Source organism: Thamnophis sirtalis, unplaced genomic scaffold (assembly GCF_051295495.1).
Source record: "Thamnophis sirtalis isolate CommonGarterSnake01/CBP01778 unplaced genomic scaffold, rThaSir2_p1.2 scaffold_11, whole genome shotgun sequence".
In the NCBI taxonomy this organism is placed as follows: Eukaryota; Metazoa; Chordata; class Lepidosauria; order Squamata; family Natricidae; genus Thamnophis; species Thamnophis sirtalis.
In genome coordinates, this window is record NW_028261391.1 from 44742551 (window position 1) to 44766507 (window position 23957).

At 41.7% G+C, this 23957-nt stretch overlaps 1 protein-coding gene and 1 long non-coding RNA gene across 3 annotated transcripts in view; one reads left to right on the forward strand and one right to left on the reverse strand.

Annotated features, from left to right (window-relative positions):
- SLIT1 (slit guidance ligand 1) overlaps positions 1 to 23957 on the forward strand; it is a 144452-nt gene that overhangs the window by 76957 nt on the left and 43538 nt on the right. For both annotated transcript variants that reach the window (XM_014071123.2, XM_014071125.2), the window contains exons 5-9: positions 16328 to 16399; positions 17910 to 17981; positions 20165 to 20236; positions 21535 to 21698; positions 23441 to 23588. In XM_014071123.2, coding sequence (XP_013926598.2) covers positions 16328 to 16399; positions 17910 to 17981; positions 20165 to 20236; positions 21535 to 21698; positions 23441 to 23588 — 528 coding nt within the window. The remainder of the gene's footprint in view (positions 1 to 16327; positions 16400 to 17909; positions 17982 to 20164; positions 20237 to 21534; positions 21699 to 23440; positions 23589 to 23957) is intronic.
- Positions 16417 to 23957, reverse strand: part of LOC106552767 (uncharacterized) — a 43689-nt gene continuing 36148 nt past the window's right edge. The window contains exon 3 of the long non-coding RNA XR_015698045.1: positions 16417 to 16813. This is a non-coding gene — a long non-coding RNA (uncharacterized LOC106552767). The remainder of the gene's footprint in view (positions 16814 to 23957) is intronic.

Sequence of the window (23957 nt, forward strand, 5' to 3'; positions counted from 1 at the left end):
ACAAAGGCAGTTGGATAATGTCGTCTGTGCAGCACCTGAGTCAGTAGACAACTAGGTTCAAGACAATATTGTCCTCTAATACACTGTCTGGAACAGCTCCCATCACATGCAATGGGCACTACTTAGACCTGGTTGAGTAGTATGGATTGCATATTATTGTGGTACCTGTGCATATGATTCAAGAGCTTAAAGTGGCCTTCTTGGGGTTACTGACATTGGTTCTTTCTTGCATTCATAGAAGCAGTTACCACTTGATCAGCTTCTCAGAGTTGCAAGATGAAGCTGCTGTGTATCATCTGGCCTGATGCTATCCAGTAACCAGCTAGCTGCAGGGGTTTTTATTTTGTTAATGAATTAATACTTTGAATAGACCTTTTTAAAGAAAGACTATAGCTTGAAGACAAAGCCATTTAGGAATCCTAGTCCTTTTGCTCTGGCAACTAAAATGATCAAATCAGAAATGCAGTTTGAGAGTGCTGGGTGTCAATTGCAGCCCTATGTGGAGGGGATATACTTTGTGATTGACAGTTAAGGTGGATTACTATAATATGCCCTACATCAGGGGTGTCAAATTCAATTTCATTGAGGGCAGCATCAGGGTTGTGTTTGACCTCTGGGGGCCGTGGTGGGTGTGGCAAGCTCAATGTCACTCGTTTGGGGGTGCCTGTGGTGGCCTCCCAAGCTCCGTTTTCACTGGCAGAGAGTTGCAGGAGGCCGTGGCAGCCAAAAACAGAGCTCAGGAGCCTGTTTTTGCTGGCAGAAGCACCACAGGCTGATCCTTCGCTGTTTCCAGGGCAGCCCCCCCACCCGGTCAGATCTAAGGTACCCCGGCCATTGAGCCTTGAGCTTGACACCCATGCCCTAAATGAAGCTCCTCTTGAAGACAAAAACCTCAATGGATGCAGAATCCAACTGTCTGAACATTAGTGGAAATAAGGAAGTTTTGTCTCACCTCTCAATATTCAGTGAGAGTTAATTATCCTGTGATTTTGTTGACCAATAATAAAGTGGTGCTCATTCATTTCAAATGATAAAAAATATAAAATAGATGTAATTTGATATGTAGATTTGATCAAAGCTATTTATAACATTAAAATTCTTTGCAGTATCCTGGCTGCCCAGAGATTCTGAACTGATTAGGATCATGGCCAAAGGCAAATTGTGAATCTCCTGCTGTAGGCATTCCAGAGGAATTCTTCATTATTCTTAGTTTGTGCATGGCAAAACCTTTCCAGTACTTCAAGATGTGATTATCCTATTATCAAAAATAATTTCAGTTTAAGATATAAAACATTCATTTTTACACAATTTATTTGCAGAATCTGCTGTCCTAAATTACAAAATTCAAAGGGTTTTCCCCATCATCCTTCTAACAAAGACAATTTCCTCTTGTTAACAGTGTCTCTTCCCTTCAGTCTCTGTCTATATGTGGCTTCTGCTAAGAAAGCCCCCTGACTTTGTTTGCAGATTAGAAGTAATGGCAAATGCAGTTCTTTGCAGCTTATTCCAGTGCTTAAATTAATTCATTCATACTCATTGTTGTTCCATAGTGGAATGTGTCATGCTTCACCTCCCAGCTGTCAGTTCATGTTGTGTCTCTTTTGCTCTTTAGTGCTCAATTTCTTCTCCCCGGGAAGGTATCTGTCACTGCACCAATTCCATTGTACCTTTCTTTTTAAAAGATGAAACAGATGCGAGGCAGATACCTCCCATCGACTTTCTTGGATTTGAACATATGCTTGTATATGTGCAGGGACATATAAGATATATATGGATGGAGGACTAAGGAGCTTTTTATAATATGCCCCTCTCCAAGCACTGAATTGGCCCAAGCATCTCATTTACATGCAGGGGTCTAAATACTCTTCAGCTTTGTGGTCACAGCAGGAGAGGCAGGAAGCCACTGCTCCTGCAGTAAATTACATTTGAATTTGCAAGTGCCTAACTGCTAATTGGACAGTTTTAAATTTGTTTTGGGAGCCGGAGAGAAATGGATTTTTGGAGAGCTGATCAGAATACTATAAACCCTGGAGGCTTTTGATCAGAGATGGCTTTAAATGTTGCCATGACAATTCCAGAGCCTTGTCTGTTGCCTCCTGCCCAGCACAGTGGATGGTGCCATCCTTTTCCTTCTCTCCAGAAGTGGTAGCATTTTATAATCTGCTACCATAAATGTATTAATGTTGATTCTGTTACTTCTTATATTTTAATACTAACCAAACAAGAGCTGTAATTATAACTTTAGGATGTGGTCCTTTGCTGCAGGAACAGAAAGCCTTTATTAAACAAAGCTGCAAAATATGCTTCCTTTGGAGACAGTACAAATATCGCTTGAGGAAACATCTTTTACCCTGGCTAATTCTACCTGTCTGCTGTCTGTTGTCTGCGTGCTTCCAGCAGACAAGAGCCAAACCAGCAGCTGTGAAAGCATCAGTCCCAGGGGCTGAATCAGAGGCGACTTTTGTGCTAATTACTATGTCCATAGCTTATTTTAAAGAAGGGGGCTGTCGGAAGCCGTTGGAGGCTGCATTGAATCCACAGATTGAAGGGCTGTGCTTGTTACTGCCCCAGACGCCCCCCCCCCTCGGATCTATCTCTGCTCACTTTACTATTGGTTACCTATTTTATTATTTGTCATCTGCGGCTTTACTATTTACCATCATTGTAGCCCCCTCCGGACCTTGCTCCCTGCTCACTTAACCACTAGGAGGAGTAGGATTGTGGCCAACTGGCAGGGAGCGATAGAGGATGGCGGCTACAGGGACAAGGATTGAGCCCCGAAAATACCAGCATTTTTTCCTCCATTTGCAAGAGCGGTGCAAGTCAGCCTCGAACCCTGGTCCCCTACATTGGGGGCCTTATATATCCTTGGGAAAGAGACTTTCGAATATACAGCCCGCTAACCCCCACCAGTGGGACAAGACTATATGGGAGCCATTTACGAACTTTGGAGCTCTATACTCAACTTTGTTTGTCTACAGCCACCTTACATACTATGTACTTTTGACGTGGTGGCTAAGGACATCTCCCCAGGACATAAGAAGGGAGAGGAGCAGACCATCGCTTCCTCCACTGTTTCCATATTATTATTATATATTATAATTGCGCAATTTTTAAATAGAATGTTGAGTGTATGGGAGTTGTTTGGAATTGAATGAATGGCCCACTTTTAGTAATTGTTACCTTTGTATTTTATATGTTTTAAATTTTACGTGGGATTTGTTAGAGTGGATAAATGAGAATGTCTGACTCGGAGGACCTGCTGGGGATGGCGGGAGGAACCGGGGTGGTTGGGGGGACCATGGACATGGGAGTGGGTCGGAGCATAGCGGTCGTGACAGGGAGAGGCAGATACGGCGGGGACCTTAGGGCTGGCCATTACCGGGGAAGGAGGGTTCGCTACATTACAGAGATCCCTCCTTCCGGCCCTAGGAGTCCCACTCCAAGACCAGATGGCGCGAGTAGTCAGGACCCTGGGCTCAGGCTGTTGTCGCTAAATGCCAGGTCTGTTGTTCACAAAGCTCCCCTCGTCCGGGACTTAATTGTTGACGAGAGGGCAGACCTGGCATGTATTACTGAAACCTGGCTGGGCACAGAAGGAGGAGTCCCCCTCGTAGAGATGTGCCCAGAGGGATTTCAGGTGCTTCATCAGCCGAGAGCCCAGGGAAGGGGTGGCGGTGTGGCTATTGTAATCCGGGAGTCTCTGTTACCTCGTAGGGTCCCTGCTCCGGAGCTTGTCGGGTGTGAGTCTCTGCTGATAAAGTTGGACCTCAAGGGTCAAGTGGGTTTGCTGCTAACGTACCTGCCTCCCAACTGCGTTGCAGCATCCCTCCCCTCGCTCCTCGAGTCAGTAGCCGAGCTGGCAGTTGAGTTCCCCAGACTTATTGTTCTGGGGGATTTCAACTTGCCATCGCTCGGTGAACGCTCTGACGGGGCGCAGGAGTTCATGGCTTCCATGACAGCCATGGGCTTGACCCAGGTAATTCGGGGCCCAACCCATGCAGCGGGTCACATGCTCGACCTCGTATTTCTCTCGGAGCAGTGGATGTGTGATCTTGGTCTGAGGGGTAATGAGATCATACCCCTGTCGTGGTCAGACCATTGCCTACTGAGGCTTGACTTCCGGAGGCCAAACCCCCACCGTAGGGAGGAGGAACCGACCAGGTGGTTCCGCCCCAGGCGACTTATGGACCCTCAGAGGTTCCAGACGGAGCTTGGGGTTATTCCTGATACCCTCGCCCACAGTTCGGCGGAGACTCTGGCTGCCGCCTGGTACTCGGCGGCGTCGGAGTCTCTCGACCGGATTGCGCCACTACGGCCCCTCCGGGTCGGTGGATCCCGGAGAGTTCCCTGGTTCACCGAGGAACTCCGGGAGAAGAAACGCCGGAGGAGATGCCTAGAGCACCAGTGGAGGTCCGATAAGTCCGAGGCAAACCGAGCACTCTTAACCACCTGCACCAAGGACTATGTTCGAGCATTAAGAACTGCAAAAAGATCATATATTTCTTCCTTGGTTGCGTCCGCCGAGTCACGCCCAGCCGCCCTGTTCAGGATAACCCGCTCCCTCCTTAATAGGAGGGATGCGGGAGACCCCTTGCAGGGTAGGGCTGAGGATTATGCTCAATTCTTGGCGGACAAAGTAGCTCGGTTTCGATCGGACTTGGACTCCACCGCAGTAGATCCAGCTGAGACACAGGAGGATCATCTGCCACATCAACTCTGGGTTGAGTTCCAGGAAGTTGCCTCTGGGGATGTGGACAAGGCCATCCGAGCTGTAAGTGCCTCCACTTGTATTCTGGACCCGTGTCCCTCCTGGCTGGTGGCTAACAGCAGGGAGGTGACACATGGCTGGATCCAGGCGGTTGTCACCGCCTCCCTTCGGGAGGGGCACTTCCCCGCCGTACTTAAAACGGCGGTGGTGAGACCCCTCCTTAAGAAACCATCGTTAGATCCAGCCATCTTAAACAACTTTCGTCCTGTCTCCAACCTTCCCTTTATCGGGAAGGTTGTTGAGAAGGTGGTGGCCTTTCAGCTTCGACGGGCCTTGGAGGAAGCTAGCTATCTTGACCCCTTCCAGTCCGGCTTCAGACCTGGTTACAGCACAGAAACCGCTTTGGTCGCATTGACCGATGATCTCTGGAGGGCCAGAGATGGAGGCTATGCGTCCATCCTGGTTCTCCTTGACCTCTCAGCGGCTTTCGATACCATCGACCATGGTATCCTTCTGCGACGACTGCGGGAGGTGGGAGTGGGAGGCACTGTTCTGCGGTGGTTCTCCTCCTACCTCTCGGACAGGTCGCAGTCGGTGTTAGTCGGGGGGCAGAGATCGTCCCTGAGGCCCCTAACATGTGGGGTACCCCAGGGTTCGGTCTTATCCCCCCTACTATTTAACATATACATGAAACCGCTGGGCGAGATCATTCGGAGGCACGGGATAAAATACCACCAATACGCGGACGATACGCAATTGTATCTGTCCGCCCCGTGCCAACTCAATGAAGCGGTGGACGTGATGAACCAGGGTCTGGAGGCCGTTAAGAACTGGATGAGTGCTAACAAACTGGTGCTCAACCCGGATAAAACCGAGTGGCTGTTGTGTTTCCCCCCCAATAATTTGGCTAATATACCAACGCTTAGGCTGGGGGGTCAAATTTTATACCCCTCAGATAGGGTCCGCAACTTAGGAGTCCTCCTGGATCCACAGCTGACTTTTGACCACCAGCTGTCAGCTGTGACCAGGGGGGCATTTGCCCAGGTTCGCCTGGTCCGCCAGTTGCGGCCCTACCTAGATCGGGGGGCCCTCACAACAGTCACTCGAGCCCTCGTGATCTCTAGACTGGAATACTGCAATGGGCTCTACATGGGGTTGCCCCTGAAGTGCATCCGGCGACTACAGCTAGTCCAAAATGCAGCCGCGCGAGTGATAGTGGGCGCACCTCGGTTCGCCCACGTTACACCTGTCCTCCGCGAGCTGCACTGGCTACCTGTTGGTCTCCGGGTGCGCTTCAGGATACTAATGACCATCTTTAAAGCACTCCATGGTAGTGGATCTGGGTACTTGAGAGACCGCCTTCTGCCGATTACCTCCCTAAACCGACCAATTAGATCGCACAGGCTAGGCCTCCTCCGAATCCCATCAGCCAGTCAATGCCGACTGGCGACCACACGGAGGAGAGCCTTCTCTGTTGCTGCCCCGACCCTATGGAACGAGCTCCCCATGGAGATCCGCACCCTCACCACGATCCAGACCTTCCGCGCAGCCCTCAAGATCTGGCTCTCCCAGCAGGCCTGGGAATAGGTTTCCAATCACCCGCCCGAGTGTTTGATTGCTGAATGAAAGTTGTGTTTTATTAATTTTCTTTTGTTCACCAATTGTTTTGTTTTGACCTTGCACTTCCCCTCCCCTGTGGTTGTAAGCCGCCCTGAGTCCCCTCAGGGAAAAGGGCGGCATATAAATCCCAATAAAACCTAAAACCTAAAACCTAAACCATCATGCGGGGAGAGATGAGATGGAAGGTTTCAAGGCTGCCTGCTGTTTTGGTGGTGCTAGTGACCAGCTGGATGGGAGGGGTTGTGAAACCTCTTAAAATTTGGACTCCATGGGGATTTCTTCATTCCTGTCCCCGACAGTGACAGTAGAATGCATTGCATTATAGGGTGTTATGAGTTTTCCAGAGCAGGAGGTGGGATACTGGCAGATCTTGGGGGGGGGGGGACTTGAGCGGAATGGTAGCAGGTGCTTTAGCAGCTTTCAAGCAGGCCTAATGTCCCATAGGAATGGAAGTCATGTGCTTAGTACCAGGAAACATCTATTTTCTAAGAAAAGATTAGCATTACACTAGCAATATATACAGTACTTTAACCAGCCAATATACCAAGGCTTTTCTGGCAAGACAGAACACAAACAAAGATACTGTGAGATGAAAGCCTTTAATAGCCTTAGTCCCACTTGCATTACTCATTCATGCCTTGACATGATTTCCTTCCTTGCCTCCATGATTTAGCCTTTATCTCATCCCTTCTCATGAAAGAGATAGGCTTAAGCAGGGGTGGGTTCCGGCAGGCACTACTGCCAGTTTCCTCGTGTGTGCACTCACCCGGAGAAATGGTTTGGGGGTGAGGCAGGCCGGGGTCGCTGGCAGTTTCAGCAACCCAGACCGCCAAACCACTTACCGGTTCGCCCAAATCAATCTGAACCTGTAGGAACCCACCACTGGGCTTAAGTCATCCTCAGCCCTATTAGTCTTAGATCTCATTCATGTACTCTAGTATCATCCAAAGGTGAGCATGAAGATGTGGAAAATCAGTTGCATTTTACCATCCATTATTGCGGAGGCAAAGTCAGATCAACAGTAGGAAGCATGATTAGAAGCATGTTTTAGGAGTGTTGAGAGGCACAAACATGTCCCTTTTCTCATTGCTAGCAATTCTTCACTTATTTGTTCTCTCCATCACAATATTTTCTGAGTTCCTTCAGATCTGTCAACTCCCTCGTTGGCCTCATCTTCTCTCAACAGGCTTCCAATAAGGTTGGAACAAACCTCCATTATTTCATCTGAGGAAGCAGAGGAATATGTTTTTGCTTATTTGTTATTTTCCCATACTGCATCTGTCTGGATTTCTTTTATTTCTTATTATTTTAAATGTGAAAGATGTTTAACTGAGGGTTGAGGAATCATTTACTTAAAAAAGCATTGGCAGGCCTCTAGATCTATCCTTCCCCCTTCCTGCTACAGTGCCCTGCTTAGGAGGATGTTTTCTCCACTGGCTAATAACAAGCTGCAGAAGAACAGCAAAGCTGGTAGAAAAAAACATTGCCTTTGGCATATTCACCACACAAGACACTGTTTTGCAATGGCTTGGAGTAGATCAGTGGTTCCCAAACTTGGCAACTTTAAGACTTGTGACAGCTGGCTGGAGAATTCTGGGAGTTGAAGTCCACAAGTCTTAAAGTTGCCAAGTTTGGGAACCACTGGAGTAGATGAATCAAAAGTGGAGATTGGCTATTTAATTTTATAATAGGTAAAAATGGTCTCGGTTGCACCATCTAGTTAGGTGGAAAGATAGCTTGGCATAAGCTAAGTCATGCCCAGTATAGAAAAGAGAAATAAGAAGTTAATAGATTAGAAGACCCCTTCAGTGCAGGAATCCAACAAATGTGGTGAGTCCTCTGAGTATTTGACTGTACTCTTGAACTGCTTTTATTGTTAGGAAGCTTTTCCTAACCATTTGAATCCCCTTCCTGTAACTGAAATCCATTACTCAATTTCTCTAACTCTGGAATGATAGCAAGCATCACTGGAGCTACTTCTGTGTGACAGCCTTTCAAGTATTTGAAGGTAATTCTCCTCAGTGTTCTCAAGGTTAACATGCCCAGCTCTTACAGATTCTCTTCAGTACTTACCGTAGTTTCCAGTCCCTTGATCATCCTCATTGCTTTAGTCGAATCATTTAGTTTCCCTGAATTCTTGGAGTCTGATGGCCAGAACAGGAGACAGTGTTGAAGACTGGTTCTGACAAAAATAAGCTGAAGCATTTCCTCCCATGATTTTGAAACAGTTTAAAATTGCATTCCTTGTTTTGAAGTCAGTTATACTTCTGATCCATATTTAGTTTGCAATGAAGAATTATTCCATTGAGAAAAAGATAATGTTACTTCTTTTGACACCCACCATGCTATACCTATACATCTGATGTTTGTTTTCAGAATAAAGAACTTATTTTTGGTTTCTATTACATTTTATTCTATCACTTTTAGCCTTTCTCTGTAACCCAGAAACATTGCTTTGAAATCTATTTCTTTCTAAGGCATTAACTCAGCTTCATGTAAGGTGCAGATTTGGTAAGTATTCGTTTTGCATCTTCATTCAAATCATGAATAGAAGGCCCAAATATGTTTTTCTGACTGAATGAGAAAGCATTTATAAACAGTTTGAAATGCAGTTTTGAAGAAAACTATGTGTCAATTTAATTGTCATGCCATCCAGCTGATTCTTCAGCATTTTCACCAAAATGTTAAACTGTAGTTTGTCAGATACTTAACTGATGTCCAGGTTTATTTTGTCTATATCATTTTCATAATCTGTGGAGGAAGTTACCCAGTCAAAACATAAGTAATTTTAATTTGTCTAGATTTGTTCTTTACAAATCCATTCAGATTTCTGGTAAGCACTGCATTGTTTTCAAATTGCATACAGATCTTTTTGTATAGAAGATTTTTTTTTAATGATCTTCTCAAGAATCTTCCCAGGTTTCAGGTTCAGACAAACTGAACTGAGTTTGCACTATTTTCCTTTTTCTCCATTAGAAGATAGGGGCATACCAGTGAGTTAGTACTTCATCAGTGCTCCAAGATTTCTTGGATGTGATATATAAGGATTTATTTTCTTAGGATGAAATTCATCTGGTCTTGGAGATTCAAAATAAATAGGTCTTCCATTACCACATTTCTATCAATGCTCCAGCCTTGCCTTTTTCATCTTGCTTTTCATAATTAATTCATGGAGCACAACTTAGTTTTGTGTATTTTGATTAAATCAAATAATAGGTGAATTGTTGTTGTTGTTGTTGTTGTTACCTGATAGCCTTTTATCAGGCTAACCATTGAGCAGTTGTGCAACTGTCGTAATGATTATTTTATTTTTGCTAACTTTTTGTTATTTTACATCCTTTGGCAAATTTGAGAAGGGAACACCACAACTGCAAGTTGATTGTTTCACTGATAGCAACTGTGAATTGGAAATAGAATGGTTGATCTGAGGCCCTAAGAAGCAATTATCATCCTGCTGTGTCCAGCCCTAATCCTCTCAGCACAAGGAACTGGCAAGCCAAACATGCTTCAATCAGGTTAAAGTGTGAAGTTGGGATTAGCCAAGAGAATGAAAGGCACATAATACCATTGCATCCCCTTATTGCATCAGGCCCAGCCAGGCCTGTAGGGCAGGAGATTAAATGCTTGGCTTGCTTGTCTGAGTGAGCACCCCACTGAGAAAGCTGTGCCCTACGGATGTCAGATAGTTTGGCTTCAGTTCCTTGCTGAATGCTGGACAGCACATTGGGAGGCCTTGCTTTCAGTCAAAACACCCATCCCAGATAGGGTTTATAGATGACATATCCAGAACATATACGGCATGATGTAGGAGACAAAGACAACAGGCATCGGGTGCTGAGGCAGACACATGTTCCTATGCAATTCTCTGTGTGCCATGAATTTGTGGTGGGATGGGATAACAACTAAATTAGAAATTTTGTTAGATTGGTCTTAAAGTCATGGTCATTCCATCAGAGTGGAGTTTTAGTTTCCAGGCATTAAACCATATGGTCACATGCTAAGTATAATATACGGCATTTCTTGATACAGTCACTATTACATGTTTGACAGAATCCTGATGGTTTGTGAAGATTGATTGGAATCTGCAAATGTCAGTTCTGGAAAATTTGATACTATGTTGGATGAAAGCTGCTGAGGTCAAGTCACCCAAGAAGTGATTGGAGATTTGCATTATTTTCAATTCATAGACACCTGTCCCTTGATTATCGATGCTTTTCATCAGAGCAAGGAAATCATGGAGCCCCTCCTGCCTTTCTCCTCTCTTGAATAGTTGTCAGGAGATGCAAGAGGAGGAAAAGAGGATGGAAAAGCTGAGTCATGAATTGTATGTATGAGGACAAGGAACCTGTGCCTAATAGTTGTACTAAATTGTAGTGTAATTTCATGCTTTTATTTATTGTAAATCTCTTATCTATGTATTTTCATAATTCTGATGTGCATTTTATTTATTTATTTATTTATTCAATCAATCAATCAATCAATTGTTATAGTCACCCAACTCAGCTAAGTGACTCTGGGCTTTATTTCTTTCTCTAAAGTTACAATACGAGCCTCTTCTTTCTACGTACTCTTTTTATCTATCCTGTCTAATCTTTTCAAACCATAAATCATATTTTTTTTGTTTACCATAAAAAAGTGTATACAAGTGGTGTTTGACTTACAGCCATAATTGGGCTTTCAATTTCAGACATAAGTTGTGAAAGTCATAAAGCAATTTATCCAGCGATGGGATTCACTTACCTTCCCTACCAGTTTGCAAATATGAGGGTACGTGCCACCTTCTGCACATGCGCACTGCTTCTGTGTATGCGCAGAAGTCGCACATTATGTGGGGAGTGTGGGAGAAGCCTCTGGCAGCTGCCACTACCAGTTTGCCCGAACTGGAGACAATTGGCTGAATACCACCTTTGAATTCACCACATGACTGTGCCTGATTTTATGATGTTTTTGCAATGGTTGTTAAGCAAACACTGTTGGGAGGGCAAGTGCATTCAGAGAAGCGTTGTGAGAGTTGTGTTGGAGAACACACAAGCCAGCATACAGAGACACTGCAGTTTAAATAGGCTTTTACTTTCGTGGAAATAGAGGCATCAGAGTCCATCAAACAGTCCAAATCATACACGGATAAGACAGTCACTCATCAATTTCTTTCAGTTAAGGAATCATCCAAATAACACAGTCCAGTATCATATTATCAGTTCAGTACTCAAAGTTTGCTAGCAGTTGCAAAACTTACAATAGCTCACGGCACTTTCTAACAGCCAGCTTCCAAAACTCTCAGATCAGATCAGCCCAGCATCTAACAAACCGAGAGCTAACAATCATTCTGGCTCCCTCTTATGGCCGATTGAGGAAAACAGCAACCAATCATATTTTACACTATGATTTAAAGAAACAGGTACAACATTGTTACATGATTTATATATTGCCAACCCAACCGTTAGATTATATTCCTAACAATTAAGTGATTTCCACAATTGTCAAGCAAACATCATGGTCATTAAGCAAACCTAATGTAAGCTATGGGGTGGATTTTTGGGGAAACCTGAAGTAAATGCCAGCTTTTAACAAAAATGCCATAAATCATGGCCACATGGCCATAGGATGCTTCAAATGGCCATAAATGCAGTCCAGTTGCCAAGCGCCTGAAATGTGGTTACAAGACTGCCAAGGAGGGCAGAGACTTCAGAACATGGAATACTGGGTTGTATGTAGCTTTTTTGGGATCTGTTGGAAGGGTGGGTTCCAGCCTCTGTTACTGCCGGTTCGCATGTGCATGCACAGGAGCAAAAAAATAAGATGTTCAGGGGCGTGGCAGGCTGTTCAGGGGCATGGCAGGCTGAGTTATTACCTACTTGGCCGAACCAGTCTAAAGCGGTAGGAATCCACCTCTGGTCTGCTAGTGATTGACCGTGAATCAAAAACTACCTCTAAGGGATTTCCAGTCAGCAATAATTGCAGATATTATCTTTTCTCTAATGAAAGAAGTCAATTTGGAAATCTCAGTGAGTTTCATCATCTTCAACAAACATTCCTCCCTTGTATGTTGTGCTGAATTGTTCCATCTTTTGTGCATAAATAATTTTGCTGCAGTTGTCATATAAATCACATGAATCATTTTATATATTTTAATCCATAATTTTCTAGTTTTTTTACATGTCCACCAAACATGATCAAATATACCTTCTTGTTTGCATTTCCTACATTAATTTGAGGCACCATTTATACATCCTTGGCAATTTCTCTGATGACAATTTTATAAAAATTATCTTTATTATACCATAGTATAACTTTTGACCCTTCAATCACATGTTTTCCAACTGCTCTAACTGTATATTATAACTAGAAAATTTAGCCCGCTTTATCATAGATTCTTTCATTTGTTCTGTTTCAAATTTCGAACAACAAATTTTGAAATTCATCAATTTTTGCAATTACATACTCATCATTTGCACACAATTCTGTTTTCAAATCCAGTTTTACAGTGTTCAAAATCATAAATCTTTTTGTCTAAATTTTTATACTGTGATATTCTCTGATTAAATATATAGAGAAGGGGAGAGAAGGAGTACTAGAAATTGAAACTTTAAATTAATGATACATAATCATATAGAATTAAAGAGAATATATGATTTTGTGTAATCTCTTTAGAGTTTTATTAATCCACTCTTCTGCCCCCCATTTACATGGAGTCATTTTTTAATCAGAATTTTATCACAAGACTTAAAGAATTGTGAAAAAATTAAAAAGAAGTAATTCCCGGCTACAGCATTAAAGAATTCAAATTAGATCAGTTCATATTAAAATCCAAACCAAAAAACCCTTAGTTAAATAACAAATAATAAAGGAGCATAAAATTGGAGATGAATAGAATAGGGCCTCAAAATGATTCAGCTGGGTAGAACAGTATTTTCATTGCTAGGAATATGCTTGGTGATACAGATGGTTCTAACCACATGCTCAGCTAGTTTCCTACTCATTGCTTTGTAGTGATCTCTTATTCTGTAATAAAGCTGCTTGTCTTTGGATATCCATTTATCTGACCCAGCATGAATGGATAGCTGGATGGGGGAAATAGTGGCCAGGTTATTCTTCTAAAGTCAGACAGAGTTCTTGCTCCAAACTGTTATTCATCAACATCGGAGCAGTACATGTCTGGGAAAGTGGCAGCTTAATGTTCCTCGGAAAAGCCATGAAACTGAAATCAGAGTTGTACAAAGGAAGCCCTTCCTTTCCTTCAGGGAAAAGATCCTGAAGGAAGCTGTCTCTGGAAGAGAAGATCTCTAAAGGTCAGACGCTTCATCTTTCTTCCAAGCCCTGCAATCCCACAGTTCTGTGGCAGTTTTACAGAGGTCTTGACTAATGACAGAAGAGAGGCAACAATCCAAAAGTGAATAAAAATGCTCCATAGGAAGGAGTGGATGAGCTGAGCTGATACGTCTTCAGAGATCTATTAAATCTATCAACGTTGTCCCATTTTTATAATAAAGCAATTTATATAGTTCAAGAAATTGGAATAAAATACTTAAATGGTGGGGAAAACGGTACTCCTGAAGATTGTCCCGACAGAGAATTTTATTCTTTCATGCTTTCATGTTTGTGTTCCTACTGAAAAGCACAGGTTGGTGGAACAGAACTGACAGAAAGTCCTTGGTTTTTTGACAGAACAATGATCCCTATGAAAAACCTTTGTTTTGGTCACCAGGGTATTCAATAGTAATACTCAGTGGATTAGTATATACTGCTATAATAGTGGACTAGATGTGTGCACTACTAATCATTGCCTGGAGCAACATTCTAAACTAGGAAGAAGAAAGAGGCAAAATAATTTCCGCCTCTTGTAAAGCAGTCCTGATGAAATGAAGGCAGCTGTTTTCAAGGCAATACTTTCTCTCCATGAGCAGAAAATGCACAATGTAATTTGTGCAGCAAGATGTGAAACTAGTACTGTCTTTCCTAAGGCGAACAGATCTGTTTTGCAAAAATCCAGACACCCACTAGATGTCAGAGTTGCTTGGATAGATCTGATAGCTTAGTTTTCATCAGCACACATGTTCTAGTTAACAAAGCATTGCATATCTATTATAAAAGAAATGTTTCTATTATGGCACGAATCACTTATGATTGGTTACTTGGCACAAAATGTGCAGTAATCAGGACTTCCCCAACTTACATGTCAAATCCAGATGTTCTATCTCAAAGGTCTTAGAAACAAGACACTAAACAGAATGGATATGTCCAATGTCAATTAAAAGCCTATTCTGCCCCCTGCTGGAATCTAGTTCAACATATTGTCTTTCAATTATTTGCAAACTGTTGAACAATGTAGTGTGTGTGTATGTGTGTGTGTGTGTGTGTGTGTGTGTGTGTGTGTGTGTGTGAGAGAGAGAGAGAGAGAGAGAGAGAGAGAGAGAGAGAGAGAGAGAGAGAGAGAGAGAGAGAGAGAGAGAGAGAGAGAGAGAGTTTTATACATTGTAATCCACTAATATATAATGAATTACCCATTCTTATTTTGGTAGCTTTTATTTATGCTGTGAAATACACAGTGCATCAACTTCAAACAAACTAGCCATATAGCAACAAAAGAACTATTGTACAAAAGAAAGAACTCTGAGAGATATAACTGAATTCGACATCTATTGAACATCCTTAGGCACAGTTTTAAATTATTAGTAAAGTATGATTCAGAATGTGAAAAAGTTAAAAATTGTATATCAAATGGATGAAGAATTTGAATATTTAGGATAGAGGTACAAAGTGGGAATTTGAATAGAAGAGTATCAAATATTTTGAAAATTATACTTAGAATTGTTTTATCTTTGGTATGATGTTCCAGTTTTGATTTCTAAAATTAATATTTAACATTTTTCTCAAAAATGTTGGGGGGGAAAAGGTTTTAGAGGTTGGATAATTTTTCTTTTTTAAAGTGTGGTAGCAATGTTGCAAAATACAACAATACTGGAAATGTTTAAAAGTAGAATGGAACAAAATTGGAAAGTTGTAATTCCTTTACAGCCTGAATAGTCTTATTAAATTGTGCAAAACCATATAGCCCTTCAACAGATCCTATGTGATTTTTACTGGAAATGTTCTTTGATTTATTCTTAGGAAGAAAGAGTGTTCTTAAATAATATTCTAATTGAAAAATAAATCTGATTTAAAATTTAATTGGAAAATTTAATTGTTCTTAGACTATAATGTTCTATAAGAGCCATCTAAATAGCTTGATTTGAGGATGTTTCAAATTATACTTATACTGTCAGTATAACTTATAGTATTGATTTTATACTATTATTTATGGACTTACTGATTTCTGCTGCGTTAACCATTTAGATTTAAGCCCCACGGGAATATTTGGATGCTGTTGAAACATCATCAATTTTATAAGTCTTTAGTGACATATTGGAAGATGTTACTTTATTATCTTAGATTTTTTTTGTTTGCTCCGCTGTTATTAGTGTTATCTTATTTCTTGTTCATACATATTTTTCTATATTTATCTATAGTGAAATTATTCATTTAGTATTTTAAAAATATGAACTAAATGAAGAAATAAGTGCACAAGGCAAGCTGAAAGAAAAGGACAGAGCACATGTTTTAGATCTGTGAATCAGGATTTCAATGTGGCTTTTTCTTTTAAAAAAAAAAAGTTAAAATACAAACACATAAGATTTTTCAAAAAATGCATGAAGAGTTCCTTGAACTTCGTAAAACCAAATCATTAGTTATAGAAATAGGCCACAAAACATCTTGCTTTTGCAAGTTATTCAACGTAACAATTATTGAAAAGAGCAGACAATGTGGAGTCTGTATTTCCAAAGCTCATTCTTGATTAGGTGCCATCAAATCAATATTGCCTTATAATTCTGGTGTGTGTAACAATAGTGAAGGTGACCATGCCTCTGGGCTACACCAGTCCTTGTTTTCTATTGCCTTATCAGCCCCCTTCCTCTTAATTGATAAATTCTTTTTCCTCCCCAAATTTCTCTTTTGCAGAGACCTGAGTGAGAACCTTCTTCAGGCTGTGCCCAGAAAGGCATTCCGTGGAGCCACTGATCTCAAGAATTTGTGAGTGACCGTGGTAGATAGGATAGTGTGCCACTGCATTATACTGTTGATTTTATCATTGATTATGTGCCATCAAATCACTTTTGCCTCTTAGTGCCCCCCCCCCAGGGAGATCTTTTTTGTTTTAAATAACAGTATAACAGAGTTTGAAAAGACCTTGGAGGTCTTCTAGTCCAATCCCCTTCTCAAGCAGGAAACCCTATAACATTTCAGACAAATGGTTGTCCAATGTCTTCTTAAAAACCTCCAGTGTTGGAGCATCCACAACTTCTGGAAGCAAGTAGTTCCATTGATTAATTGTTCTAACTGTCAAGAAATTTCTCCTTAGTTTCAGGTTGCTTCTCTCTTTGATAAGTTTTCACCCCTTGCTTCTTATCCTGTCTTCAGGTGTTTTGGAGAATATGGATTGACCTCCTAAAAATTATAAAATATTTTTTTAATGTTTAATTAAAGATTACACATAGGAAGAATAAAAACTATACAATCTAAAAAATATAAGAATGAAAAGAAAAAGAGAAAAAAGGGGTAACTTCCCCATTCATCCCAATAAGTACAATGTAAATAATTTGCCACCATACAGTATATACTCTACTCTCCTCATATCTCAACTCTTAACTAAAATCAAAACCCAAATTATTGTCATTTGTTCTTTATCAGAAAAAAATCAATAAGGGGTGCCAAATATAACTAATTATCTATGTTAAAGTTGATCAAATAAGCCAATCTTATATTTCTTGCGTTTGCAGCTTTGGATTTTTTTTCCTGCATGGAAACAGCAACAACTAGACATCCCAAAGAGTTTAATCTAGCCATTTCATCAACACATAATTAGTACTCTGAAAGATCCCCAGTTCTTCTTTAATAACATGTCAAGTGCTATCAAACCTGAGGGATTCATCATCTGATGCTATATTCTCAATCCGTTTTCATTACCTATTCATGTAGTTTTCTTGGTAAAATAGAAAAGTGGCTTATCATTGCCTTTCTCATATAGTATGAAAGGTTGGCTTTGCCATCCTCAGTAACCTCTCCAACTCTTCTTATATTACTGCTGCTCAACATAAATACTTAACTTGCTTTAAATGGGCAGCAAAGTGACCTTCATGACATGTGTACCCTTGTGGGAGTATGTACTCTTGGCATACATATTGTTTACTCGCTCCTCCTAGAAATCTACCACTGAAATGAGGCAGCATAACAAGATGAGGCAGATGATAATTTCATAAGTCTATGCAAAGGAAGATAAATAGGTTAAAAACAATGTCCGCCACTTATTATGCAATATTTGTGGATATTATGCAATATTTCTGTTCCACCCCAAATCATAATCTCTCCAATCAAACTTTCCCATCCTTGGTTCTTGCAGTTCTCTAATGCTCCTTATTTCTGATCACAGTTTTCTTGTGTTGCTTCACTTCTCATATACTATAGCTATGCTGATGTATGGAACATTTTATTGTACAATATATCTAGAATAGATAGCACTTTTATCCTATCTTTCTTCAAACAGGCAGCTGGACAAGAACCATATAAGTTGCATTGAAGAAGGGGCCTTTCGTGCTCTCCGTGGGCTGGAAGTATTGTAAGTATCTCTCTTAAGGAAGTATACCAGAGTTTTCTTTGTAGTCTTCCCCAATCTCAGGATCTTCTAAATCTGTGGATTCCAAATCCCCGAATTATTAGTAGTAGTTATGCTGTTTTCAGAATTTTGGAGTTGAATTCCACATATGGGCACTAAGATGAAAAAAGTGTTCTTATCTTTTGCATCCCAGATTGAGCTTCAGACTTAGAAGCCACGGCAATGTCCTCTCAGATCACACACACACCCTTTGAAAGTGGATTTTGTAAGAGAATTCATAGAACCCATGACTTCTCCTCCATTTGTGGAGAGTCGTTTGGTAGATAAATAAATGGTTATCAAACAGAGAAGGGGTCCCCATATGTGACTAATAGGAATTTGTGTTTCTATTGAACACTTAATGTGATAGTCTAAAGGGTGCCCAGCTTCCCCTTCCAGGTGTGGCTGTTAAGGACAGCAGTTGCTGCCTAGTGTTCTGACCTAGACTTCCTGAGACAGTAAAAATCACATGCTTAGTTCCCCAAATCCCCCCAAATTTTAATGGCTGTGAATTATGTTCGTTCTCAGCCCGTAATGAGTCACAAACAGTTTGTGAATAGTCCGACAGAAGTCTGCCACAGTATTTCGGGATAAGACTGATAAGCACCTACCTTTATCTTCCTTGAAATGCTGCCAAAGGCCTAGTTGCCAATTAGTTTTGCAAGGCCACATGGAGCACAGTAAAAACGGAGCTTCAGAGTTTAAACCAATCAGAACGAACAAAGTTGCTTCCTGAAAAAACTCATGTCCATTTGCTCCTCTTTTATGTCTGATTGGGGCCAATCATCTCCAAGTCTTACTCCCAAGTCGCCCCTTTTGTCTTAACTGTTCTTGCCTTTTGGCATCTCTGTGTATGTGCGCACTGGGAACAGGCTCCCCCTGTTCCTCTGCCTCACTGATGTCAGACTTCGTAGGCTTTGGAGGCAGCACATAACTCCCAGATGGCCCTGGCCCCCTCTCTGCCTCAGATGCAGAGCCCTCATCTGAGCCTTCCCCAGACTCCAGGACTGGCCCAGGTTCCTCCCCAACCTCCTCACTCTGCTGCCAGCTACGCAGGCTGCTGGCGGACCACAACACTTAGTTTGGGGAACTGACAGGCTTAGATACAGGATGGGGCTGCTGTTGGGGGAATGAGAAAGTAATCTGGTGGTGATGGGCATGGGGGAATATGGTGAGAGTCAGAGAGTGGATTATTTCCAGGGATCAGGAGACTGATGTTTGCTATTGGTCTCATGGTCAGCTCCTCAATCTAAGCCCTGGTGTCCTGTCAGCAAATTTCCAGAGGCTTTTAGTTGCTTCTTCTGAATGCAAATTTGGTTTGTAAGAAAGCCTCCCTTATGAGTAATTTAGTACTGATGAAAGGGCTGACTGGGCATGTATCACTTCCGGAGCTATATCCAGTTAGGTTTTGAGTCTGGCATTAGCGGAGATCCTGGGGGAGGGTGGAGCAAAGGTGGTATTCTGCCAGTTCGCCCTGGTTCAGGTGAACTAGTAATGGTGGAGGCAGGAGGCTCCGCCCACCCACCCAGACATCATCACGGATGCTCTGTGCATGTACAGAAGCACCACACATGCTCCCAGTTCCAAACCGGTAGCAAAAATAAAAGGATTTCATGCCTAGGGTGGAGGTAATTGTCATGTGGGATGTCATATGGCTTTCAGAGCACTGCACCGCATGCCACTGGATATGAGGCCTTGCTTATTAAGATGAGCTGTAGGGATCAGTTGAGTTTGCTGCTCTTGTACCATTCTCCCTGCTGCACAGCAGTCTCTTTGCCTGAACTCCTTCACACCATTTCTGGATTGAGAAGACGTGCTGTAGGTTCTGTCTGCCAGGGAATTGCATTTAGTGGGTCCCAGGATATGGACCTTCTCTGCCATGGTGCCCACCTTGTGGAATCTTCTTCCCCAATATATTTTTTATTTTTTTTTAAATTGTGACTGTTTTAATGTATTTATTTTTACCTAAGTTTAAATTGAGACACTGCTCAGAGTCACCTTTTTGTCAGATGGACTACGATACAAACATAATAAATAATAGATGATAGTTAGAAATAGATTGATGATAGACAGACAGACAGACAGAATAAGACAGTGCATGTATTTCAAGTATTAAGTGATGCGTTTCCTTTTTCTCATTCTTGCAGGACTTTGAACAACAACAATATCAGCTCCATCCCCATCTCCAGCTTCAACCATATGCCCAAACTGCGTACTTTGTGAGCACATAAGGAAATGGCTCCTGGGTGTGATAGGGTGGGGGAGGCAGAAGATAATTGACTGGGTATCATACAATGGCAGGATTCAAATAATTTAACAACCAGTTCTCTGCCCTAATGATTTCTTCTAACAACCAGTTCACCAAACTGCTCAGAAAGTTAAGAACCAGTTCTCCCGAAGTGGTGCGAACTGGCTGAATCCCACTACTGGTATCATATGTATCACGATGAACCAGAAATTAATAAATATTACCTTTAGGATTAATGTTTTCACAGCATGAAATGCTCCCAACATGCTGGGACTTGTATAATAATAGGAGACTCATAACAGATGTTAACATGTAGCTGAACTAGGGTACTTAAGAAAACCTGAACAGGGACAATACTGTAGTTCTTGGATCAAAGAACACCAGAAAATCTCAGTGCTATAGGCTGGACTGGAAAAGCTAAAAATAAAAACTTGGTGAAATCATGAACCAATGCTTACTCTTACTATAAAAACTACCTGTACAAATCCAGGTAAGACACTAAAGTTTGATTTGTGAGACACCATAATAACATGGGAAGATCTTCAAAAGTTTAGTTGTGTGCTCAAGGACATCTAATTCAGTTAATCACAAAGTCAGTGAAATCTCTTCATTTGGATGTACAGGCAACATACAGTAAAAAAAAATTACCATTTCGGAAACATAGAATCCCACCCAATTTCAAAAAGTATATGGTATCTCACAAGATCTAGCAAGACATCTATCATCAATAGCCTCTGCCCCGTTGGCTTGGCCACTGTTGCCAATCAATGCTTGAGAGATGTGTTCTGTGATGCTCAGCTATTGTGGTAACATATCTAATGAAGATATTTGGTTCTTTGGCTACTTTTTCTCCAGTTCTTTTTCTTTAGAGACTTGATATACAACATTGGACAATTGATTGGGGTTATTATTCTTACCATACAACAGACTAAATGAAATTAATTAACCTGGACATGATCAGTCTGAGGTTGGTAAGTGGATTAGTCGACTGTCTCAAATGGCCCTGTTTTGAGTTCCTTCCAGGAACAGTGTGGCTGGGTGAATGCCAAAATTGAAGAGGCAAACAGGAATCTGGTTGACCATCTCAATCCTTAATGCAGGATTCATTCCTAACCCTAATCAGAATCTCCTTTCCAGAAAATGTCCCCAAGTTATCAGTCAAATTCATTAGCTTTGTCCTATTCTTTAGAACTGCTTTGTAAATTAGAAGTATCAAGCAAAAGGTGCTTTTCCCCCCTTTTTCCCCACAACTTTACTTTGTCTCTGCAGCCGCTTGCACTCCAATCAGCTGATCTGTGATTGTCATTTGGGTTGGCTTTCCCAGTGGCTCCGCCAGCGACCTACTATTGGGCTCTTCACACAATGTGCTGGTCCTCCATCCCTCCGTGGTCTAAATGTTGCAGAAATCCAAAAGAATGAATTCAGCTGCTCAGGTCAGTGGCATCAGCAAAGTGCTAGGAGCTTTCTCTGTGGGGGCAAAAAGAATGAGTTTTCCTCCAAGCTTTGGAAGAAAATCCTCTTAGGATTCCCCCCTCCCCAAACAAACAGGGGGAGGGTCTTGCCTGCTTTCAAGTTTAAGGCAGACTAGCTAGCAGTTGAACCAAAGAGTCAATGGTTAAGCCTGTCAATTTCCCTTCTACATAACTACTCTTTCTTTTACGATAATAGGATCTCAGCATTCCTATTTCTATTTTTAGTTAATGCACAGCAGAAATTGTTTCATGCTGCAACAATTACCTGTGATTTTGAAGAGAATTCTGTTTGTCATGGGTTCTCTGGATTGATCAAATAACATATAGCATACAAGGATCTTCATGTGAACCTAGTCCATTTAAAAATATTATTATTGTTTGAGGCATACCAAGGATAGAAATACATTTATTTCTCTGTAATTTTTACTCCTTCAGCCAGATAATTATCCAAGTGGTATTCAACTAAAGCATGCATCAGAGCTTCATAACTACTTGTCCCTCCCCCTACCTTCTGGCATCTGCCTTCAAAGAAGGAGAGAATGTAGTTAGGTTTTATGACCTAATTACTCTACCATTCTAATATGAAATATCTTCCTGCCTTCAATAATAATGCTTCTGTTAATATGGTAGCATGCCGGTCCTAAACTGCAGCAGGGCGTAGCGCTATTACTAAATTCTCCAAAGAGTTAAGCAAAAGATTCAGGTAAAATCTTAACTGGCAACCTCTTGCAGGTAACACAGTGTTAATGTTTTTGAATGGTTTCCTCCCTTTGGGTGTTTGCACCAGACAGACAGATCTCATGTCATGCTGTCTTTCGTCTTCCAACGAAATTTTTATTCTACTTCCTCTTCAGTGATTTTCGATCACACTGTAACTTGCATCTCTTCAGGAGACAGCATAATATCTTCACTCGCTATCTATTCATTTTTCTTTAAAACATCTCCAATATTACTACTAGCTTCCTGCCAGCTCCAATTTCAACTTCTTTCTGTAAAAGGGGTGTGTGTGTGTGTGTGTGTGTGTGTGTGTGAGAGAGAGAGAGAGAGAGAGAGAGAGAGAGAGAGAGGGAGGGAGGGAGGGAGGGAGGGAGAGAGAGAGAGAGAGAGAGAGAGAGAGAGAGAAAGAAATCTTTTCTCATTTCCCCCTTCTTTTTTTCCAGTCTATCCCTACCAATACAGCTTTTTGTCTGTGAGATCCTAAAAGTATTTAAGGTGTTTTACATTCTCTGTTCTGTCACATTGCTAATCTGCTTTTTCCATTCTCTCTGGTTTCTTTACTCGTTGGACACTCAGCCTTCTTAAAGTCATATTTGCCCCTTTCTGTTTATAGTTGCTATACTTGCTGCCCCTCAACATTTGAACTCAGTATTAGTTCTGGTTGACCAAAATGAATAGGAGAGGCATCAGTTCCTGGAGGCAATGTTTTCTTGCAGTCTCAAATCAAACATGGACTTACTATACTTAGAAATTTACCTATTTCTAGTCCATACTTTCTCCAGCTTGCAGAGGGAAAAGCTTAAAAGTGGTACAACAATTATATTTTTATTTTGCATTTGAAGAGTTTACACACATTTAACTATTATCTATATACTGCAACCCTGTGATGAAAGATGTCGCTCAAAAGCTTCAATCAGTTAATTGAGCATTCATCTTTGCTCCTCTAGTGTAGAGAATCCAATAACTTTCTCCTTTTCTTTCTCCAGGCCAAGATGATGCCACCAGAACTCATATCTGCAGTTTTTCATCTGGGTCCTGTCCTGCCATGTGTACTTGTAGCAATGGCATTGTAGATTGTCGTGGCAAAGGTCTAACAGCCATCCCTGCCAACTTACCAGAAACCATGACAGAGATGTGAGTAGGAACATGTTGGGTAGGGAATAATTATGTGACCTAGTAGCAATAGCAATAGCAATAGCAGTAGACTTATATACCGCTTCATAGGGCTTTCAGCCCTCTCTAAGCGGTTTACAGAGAGTCAGCATATTGCCCCCAACAATCTGGGTCCTCATTTTACCCACCTCGGAAGGATGGAAGGCTGAGTCAACCCTGAGCCGGTGGGATTTGAACCGCTGAACTGCTGATCTAGCAGTAGCTTGCAGTGCTGCATTTAACCACTGCGCCACCTTGGCTCTTGGAGTTGGAGTTGGAGGCAATTTTATCTAGGAGGGTGTTTTTAAAAAGTTTTGGCTCTAAAGGAGGCTGCATTGCCCAGATCAGATT